This window comes from Drosophila grimshawi, unplaced genomic scaffold (genome assembly GCF_018153295.1).
Source record: "Drosophila grimshawi isolate 15287-2541.00 unplaced genomic scaffold, ASM1815329v1 contig_848, whole genome shotgun sequence".
NCBI lineage: Eukaryota > Metazoa > Arthropoda > Insecta > Diptera > Drosophilidae > Drosophila > Drosophila grimshawi.
In genome coordinates, this window is record NW_025063692.1 from 10,496,431 (window position 1) to 10,505,147 (window position 8,717).

General features: G+C 38.5%; 1 protein-coding gene across 1 annotated transcript in view; it reads left to right on the forward strand.

Annotated features, from left to right (window-relative positions):
• The window catches only part of LOC6565941 (sex peptide receptor), a 47,509-nt gene extending 39,306 nt beyond the window's left edge, over positions 1-8,203 (forward strand). Inside the window, exons 4-6 of the mRNA XM_001992415.2 lie at positions 727-857; positions 3,146-3,207; positions 7,471-8,203. Coding sequence (XP_001992451.1) covers positions 727-857; positions 3,146-3,207; positions 7,471-8,200 — 923 coding nt within the window. The 3' untranslated portion in view covers positions 8,201-8,203. The remainder of the gene's footprint in view (positions 1-726; positions 858-3,145; positions 3,208-7,470) is intronic.
• The last annotated feature ends 514 nt before the right edge of the window (positions 8,204-8,717 follow it).

Below are 8,717 nucleotides of genomic sequence, written 5' to 3' on the forward strand. Positions count from 1 at the left end.
TCAGTCAGTCAGGAAGTCAGGAAGTCAGTCAGAAGTTCAACTGGCCACATCGTTCTTGAACTTGAACTCTGCGCCAGCGGTCAAGTTGAGTGTAAAACGAATGAAACACAAAGTTGATTAGCCCTTGGTGAAGGGTGGATGGGCTTTAGCTAGCTAAAGTCACACTTAATCTAATTGACTATTTGAGATACTTTTAATTAAGCGTCAGTCTCAATTCAACAACTTATCTAATAACTACGTGATACACTTTATGACTAGCTGTCGTGCAACTGTCAGAGTGTTATTTTTAAAATATGCATTCAAATAAGTTAGACAGATGGCTTCAAAAGTTTCAAAGTTTCTATATCCTGTACCCATTATTAATAATTGTCTCAATGCTTGTCACCAGCAGAGTGATGACTGTACGCCCTCTAATAATCTAGCCACTCAATATCAAATTTATCAATAGTAGATAATTTTTCTACACATTAAATATTTGGAATATTTTGCCACTAAACTAGAACCCTTTGTAATTTATATAAAATATTCTCTGCTGGGTACATCAAGACAGACAGAAATAATGTCTTTGCGGCATAATACACATTTGATCTGATTAGATCTGTCCATGGCTGAGTGAAAGCCAAACTAATTGGAAAGCCCCCGTCCAGTAGAGTAAATGGCCAGCTCTATTAATACATTGTATAATACAATTTGTCATATTGTTTGTTGTCTTCACTTTTTTTGCAGGCATGGCGATATGCGATCTGCTGACGGTTGTATTTCCTGCGCCCGGACTTTGGTATATGTACACATTTGGCAATCATTACAAGCCCATGCATCCGGTCTCCATGTGCCTGGCCTACAGCATTTTCAATGAGGTAAGTCAACAATATAACAACCGCAACCTCAGCCCAGCACTGTGTTGCACAAAATATGAAAATCAACACACCATCGTATGTAAAAAGAAGCCGGCGACAGCATCTTTTAATTGCTCGGGCAAGTTCAAGAGGTTTCCTTCTTGGCATTCATGTTAAGTATTTTGTTTGCTTTTGGCCTGAGTGCCAGAAACTTACGCTCGACTGTGGCTCCATATGGAGAAAGGTGGATGCCGGGAATGGGATCGAGTGGAAAGTAAGTTGACATACATACACATACATATATACATATATAGATATAGGCACTCATTGACCTAAATAAAATGCTCGGCTGCCGTTATTGTGACATCTACCCCTAGTCGGCTGTGACTGAGGACTGTGTTATCGTTATCATTATCGCATTTTGCAGCCACGTTACGTTTGCACTTTGTGTGTCACTTCTGTCAGCACAATAATGGAACACCAAAACTTGATGGAGGCGCAAGACTGACTCTGACGGGGAGTCAAGTGAGTTAGCCACCAGAGCCCAGAACAACCCGAGGCTACCCACTCAATGGAAGAACATGTGCATTCATTCAGTCGATTCACTAGACTCACACTTATTCAATCTAGTGCTTTTTACATTATCATGGCAGCCCGTGACAAACATCACCTACCTCAGCCCCCTCTCAAATGCTGCACGTTTGCCTTGATTAATCAACATTTTCAATTTATGGCATTCACTCAGAACAGCAACAGCAACAGCAACAGAAACAGAAATAGGAGCAGTTGAGAGGTGTTTGTGTCTGATTTGGGGTGGGTGATGAGTTGATGAAGAGATGGCAAAAGATGGCGACATAAAGCAAAACTGTTTACTCACTTCAATGGAGTAGTGTCGAGCTGATAAAATGTGCCCCATTGTTGATGTTGTTGTAGTTTGTTGTTGTTGTTGTTGCTGTTGCTGTTGGAATTGATGTTGTTATTGTTTCAGCTACGTGCTGTGACTGGGATCCCAAGGGATTTGTACCAGCTAAGAATATCCATACCTCGCCCCGCTTACTAACTGGGGAATGGGCATTACCACTCATGGTTAGGTTAGCTGAGTTTGCATCCAAAAGGAAGTGTATAGAGAACTGTGTCGGTGGCTATCTGCGTATGACAGCCATAAAATTCAACTCACATAGCACGACGAGTGTAATAACCACGAGGCGGCCATTGCAACTGAAGTTGAAGATTTCGTTACATTTCCCTGGAAATTAATGTGCCACTCGCAAGCGCCGCAAGTCTCGAAAGTCTCGCAAGTCTCGCAAGTCTCTGGCAGTGGCGCATTTAATGGTCATGTTAATGTGTCAGCCGAGCTGTTCGTTGAGCTTTGTATCACTCGTAGCTAACACACACACCACATACACATACAACATACACACACAACATACACACACACACACACACACTCGACAACAACCAAATTTAACAGTGTTTGTAATTGCAGCTGCGTTCAGTGCCTGTGTTGTTAGATAAATGCTCATAAATCGGATTAAGCTACAGTTTCCTGCACAAAGTTGTAATTGGACGTGATAGCAATGTGTGCGCTGCAAATGCATGTAAAATAAAATTAGCCCCATTCAGGCTAAGTTCATGAAACCGAGCTGCAATCCTTTTAAATATATAAATAGCATTAATGCAATCAAATTACGATTTACATTTAATATCGGAATGTCCTTTTCAAATGTTAAAAAATAAGTTTTACTATTCGCATTAGTTGGCAAATCAAAGAAAACTAGAATCACATTTTTAAAGCATCTAGTTTTGAGTATATACAAACATTAAATCGAGTCATTTTTGAAAGAATAAATACAAATTTTTGTGTGTTTGTTTTTTATTTCCATTTTTACATTTTTCTTATTTAATTAGCCATTCATCCAAGCACAACTAGTTTGAGTTAGTTAAATATAATTAAGTAAAAATAAAAGTGAGCATATAAATAAAGTTTTAATTTTCAATCGAATTGTTTATATGCCTTCTTGTTGTTGTTGCTGAAAGGGGGCTTCAGAAATTTGCTTAATTGGAGTTTCAAATACGGCTCGCTGCTTATGAATTCTGTTATTATTCACGCCACAATTATCAAATACTACTTTTAGCTGAAGGCCAATTTTGGCTCTAATTTAATTTTAATTTGTATATTTTCTATATATATATAAGCATTAAGAGTTTTTACACGTACATAACAATTTGCTATTGTGCACATGTACAACATCTTTTTTACGTTTTACATCCGACTTATCAACATTGCTTGTGTCTCTCTTTGCCTACAGATTATGCCAGCCATGTGCCACACCATCTCCGTTTGGCTGACTTTGGCCCTAGCCGTACAAAGGTAAATATGCAATAATTGCTTTTATTTACGTCTGCTTGCTTTTACTTACCTTATCAGGCCTATACTTTCACTATGACTGAGATTACAGCCTGAGCTCTGACTCAAATTACACATCCAAGCTCTGTGCTCAGCAGGCAACTTGTCTGCCTGACTGCAAGTGCTTTTGGCTTGTCAACGGGATAATAAATCAGGTGTGCTCTGTCTGCCACAGTTGTCCCAGGTTTCCAACCAATGGGTACACAATATATATATATTTATATATACATGTGCTACAAGCAGAAAATATCGTTCGTCCAGCTATCGCTGCGTATGAGTAATGTGCGTGTTACTTTTTCATATGACACATACTCATAAATATGTAAATACATAGATTTAAATCATCTCTCACTTGTTGCTTTGCATAAGAGAAGTATTTCTAACTTGGCAAATAACGAAGTGCTTGCACCTGCAAACCTTCACATAGTTAAAGACTTCTCTTTATTCACCAACGCATTTGAAAGCATTTAAGGTGTCAGTATCTAAAAAACAATAATAGTTAACCTGATCTCGAGATGATCCCTTTCTCACACATAAACCTAGACTTTTGCCTCCACTGCCAAACACGCTCCTGCACACTGCAATGCACAATGTCCAACAAATTCCAAGCAGAAAAGATCTTAAATTTGATAACACAACTATAAACATTGAAAATAATAGTCGTAAAGCAAAGATGTTTTTTTCAATGTTGCAAGTTCATTGCTGATATGGAATACAACTCCACAACAGATAGACGAGGTGGAAAACTCCAACGGAATTCAAAACTGCAGAAGAAAATAGTCGATAATAAACAATTGCTTGTGTTATAAACATATTTGCAGTATATTTATTCATATTGATATTACTATAATACAATTATATTTATATACAAATAATATTATAATTAATAATGTAGCTAGAGACCAAGCAACGAGACCTTTAGCTCTCCCAATAATAATAGTAGTTTCTGTTACTATTATTATATAATATCTAAATGTAGCCCCAGAGTTAGTGGACCTTTTTGCCAAATTGGAACAGATGCACTTTACATTAGTGTTGCAAGGATTCTTAGTCATTGGATTGCATTTAACATGCCACTTTCCACGGATTGAATGAATATAAGATGTGACATCTGATTACAATTTGAGCTGCAACATCAGCAAGCTCATTTCCGGCAATCAGTTTGTTTACTTGGAGACTTTGTGACAGCGTTCCTTATTTGGCAGATTGTCTGATTTTAGTTGTCAATGTTTTTAACGACTTCTCTTAATTAGGCTGTCGGTGCATGTAAAGAACTTTCTTTATTGACATTGTGATTGACATAGCTAATTGCTTTTAAGATGACTAAAAATATTCCGGAAGACAAAATGGAGGTGCAAATGCTGTCTTTGGCTCGGTTTCGAATGGTTGATTTAGTTGACTATTGAATCGGGAACTCCTGTAGCGTAGTTTTTATAGGTGATGTCCTTAAAGCCATTTTTCTGTATTTTTTCGGTTCAATATTCTACAATTTGGTTGCAATGTACAAAATCGTTTGGCTTATCGTTAAACTTGTGATTAATCCGCCGCAACAAAAAGTGTTTAAATTCTCAATTTGGCAATGGTTGCGCAATTTGCTGTGAATGAGATTCCTGCAACAAAATGTCAATTGGCCGCAGTCTTTAAACTCAAATTGTTTTGCTGTAAAGCCATAAATAAACCAAACAACATTAAGGGTCGATCGGAGTGGGTCAATGCTGTGAATGTATGTATATTAAGACCGAGAAAACCGAGAAATGGAAAAACAATATGCGAATGAAAAACAATAAACTAATATGTATAAAATTGGCAACATAAATCGTGAGTGTGTCAGTATCTGTGCCCCCTTGCCACTGTGCCCCTCTCAGTCTGTCGCACAGACTCTTTATTCAGTATTTTTTTTGTGAGTGGCGAAATGCGTACCCACATCGACCAATTTTCAAGTGGAACAAGTGGGGCAAGGACCACTCGAAAGCTGGCTCATTGTTCTATTAACTCATGTGTGGGGTCATAAATTTTACAGCTTTGCAAATAAATTTCGCAACCAACAAAAAAGAAAATAAAAAAAAAACAGGCGCTTGGCCAAAAAAAAAATAATAAAAATAATCCAAAAAAAAATCTATGAAAATAGTCATAAATATTTGTGCCATTATGCGACTTGGTCCGCTTCAAGTGGTCGCTGGATTTCAGTCTGTGGACAATATATGGGTGTATGTGCAGCAAATAGCTAAATAATATGTTGTGGCATGGGACACATTTAACAGTCATTCCGTTTAAAAATTGCCCGGGGACAAATAGCGCGATAAAACAGTCAACGTTCATTGTTATTATTGCCGTTTATTGTTGTTGTTGCTGTTGTTGCTGTTGTTATTGCTTTTGCTGTTGCTGTTGTTGCTGTTGTTGCTGCTGTTGAGATGTTGCGCTGTCGACAACTTATTGTACTTCAAGTGATTCTATGGAATTATTTATGTTGTGTGCGAAAGTCAAATAGCTGGACGTCAAGTTTAATGCTGACAGTAGTTGCGGCAAGTGTGAACTGACTGAATGAATGAACTGAGTAACATTATATTTGATTAAACACATACAAATGTGTTCAGTCGCAGTTAAAGTCAGATACATAAGTGCATACTTCGATGTTGGATGATTTGTAATAGTTGAGTTGCTTGCGAGTCAACTGATTAAAATGTTGTTGCCAAAAATTGCCCAACTACTTATTAAATTGAATGATTCAGCTGAATAGCCGAATGAATAACTATGAATATGACTATGACTGTGCATGTGAATAGCAAACTGCAAATTGCAAATTGCGCAGAAGGAGAATAAAAATAAATAAATATTGTTGGCAAATGTCATCGAAATTTGATATTCAGCCCTTTTGGAGAATATGTTAAACACCCAATTAATTATTTGGATGGATACATTGCGTTGCTTTTGTTTGATTTAATTCTCCGTTGATCGCTGATGAATGTTTCCGCCTATTATATTTAATTAACTAAGTTGCATGGGGGCAGACTAAATGTTATTCATTCAATTATGAATATCAATTCCATTTAGGACCAAATGCGAGGCAATCGGTTCATCCATTGTCTACGACTGCTTTCAACTTTAATGAAATCTGCGCCTGACAAAGGTTCAATGCAAGATTGATTGAAAATCATTTTGAAGTGCCAGCGCGCACAGCACATAAAAGGACAGAACAGGACTGACTCCGGCAAATTTCGGAGGAGGTGTCAATAATTATGCGCATAAATTATGAGTTGGCAAAACATTGCGATGGCCAAGAAACGACAACGACAACAGCAAAGCTGCCTGAGCTTCTTTCTGGGCCACAAGTTGGTTGGAATGGTGGGTGGATGATGCCTTCAAGTTAAAACTATTATAAGAGTTGAGTATCCTCGTGGATACTGGCCAGCATTGAAGCAGCAACTTAATTTGCTAAAGCTTGGCAACACTGAATTGAATGCGAGCACTTTTCACAAATTGCGGAAATTACTTAAATTGTGTAATTATAAAATGACAAGTTGATTAGCTTTTGCTTAAAATGGATTTGATTGCGTGTGGTCTGTGGTTCACTTGGCAATGGATCAAGTTACGAGAAGCGGCAGGTTGCAAACGACAACGTCGTCGACACGTTGCCATCATAAATTTGCACAAGCCAAATTGGGTTATTCATTGGCCTGGCTGGCAATAAAATGATATTAGGCAAATGTGATTAGATGTTGCTTTTATGCCCTAACTCGGATAACATTGCGTGAATAAAATCCAATGCCAGACACTGTAATGGCCGTCTGCTAAGGGCCAACATGATGTATATGACATACAGCAGTTAACTTTAAAGATACTGCCACAGATAATGTTTATTTTACTTTATATTCATCCAGTTCCTTGCGAGTTACGTTAATTATACTACATGTTTCTATCTGAACTCAATGCAAAATCGATATTAGAGATGCAAACCAGCAATAATTTTTCTTTTGCATTGCAGAAGACAAAATCAGGTCGACAAAATGAGTCTATATATAATCAAGACAACAAAGTAATAATTATAAGTTGTAATGAGTGTTAATGTACTCTTAACGATTTCACAATAAATCAAAATAATGGTTATTCAAAACTTATATTTGTTATATTGTCGACACTATTTGTAGTCGAAGTTGAGATGATTGCAAGCAAGGCATTCGCAAATAATAATAATTATTGACAATAATGTTATGCACTATATGATTGCAGGTACATTTACGTGTGTCATGCCCCAATGGCACGGACCTGGTGCACAATGCCGCGCGTGAGGCGTTGCACCTTCTATATTGCGCTGCTGGCGTTTCTGCATCAGTTGCCACGCTTCTTCGATCGCACCTATTTGCCCATGCAGATCGAGTGGAATGGCAACGAGACGGAGGTATGCCATTTGGAGACATCGCTGTGGGTGCACGAGTACATTGGCGTGAATCTCTACTATACCAGCTATTATTTGTTCCGTGTGCTATTTGTGAATCTGCTGCCGTGCATCATTCTGGTCACGCTCAACATTCTGCTGTTTGCGGCATTGAGGCAGGCGCAGGAGCGACGCAAGCTGCTGTTTCGCGAGAACCGCAAAAAGGAGTGCAAAAAGCTGAGGGACTCCAACTGTACCACATTGATGCTAATTGTGGTCGTGTCGGTGTTTCTCATTGCCGAGATACCCATTGCGGTCGTCACATCCATGCACATTGTCAGCTCGCTGATCATTGAATTTTTGGACTATGGCATTGCCAACATATTTATAATGCTGACCAATTTCTTTCTGGTGCTCAGCTATCCGATTAACTTTGGCATCTACTGCGGCATGTCGCGTCAATTCCGTGAGACATTCAAGGAGATATTTATGGGTCGCATCGCTGGCAAGAAGGACAGCTCGTCCAAGTACTCGATCGTGAATGGCCCACGCACCTGCACCAACACCAATGAGACTGTCCTCTAGTAATTGGTGATGTTGGTGCCGCGGCGTGGCAGTAGCACTGCCGTCTGCACCGCCGTTGCCGGTGGCTCCGCTCCGAAGGCGTCGGAGTCAATAGAAATGACGCCGCAGCATCAGCATCAGCATCTTCATATGCCCCATCATCATCATCATCATTTTCAACAGCGTCGCACCAGCAACATGGACGTAATTGCCGAGGAGCGCAACGTTTAAAATTTAACAGCATTCATTCATTCATTTCGGTGTAAGTCCTAAAGGGGGATATTTAGAAAGAAAAACAAAATACAAATAATAATTAAAAATCATATACGAATACTCTGGTTTTAAACCAACTAATAAAAAGATTCATTGAGCTGGACAAGTTTATAGAATGGACATGGGAATTGTTCTCTACAAATTTTTTTTTTTAATTTTTTTCGAGAATTATCGAGAAGGTGACGAGAAGAGGAGAAACCCCATTAAGAGTAGCTGGAATGTACGAAATAATTGATAACCTAATTCTTTAACTACAAATTGTAGT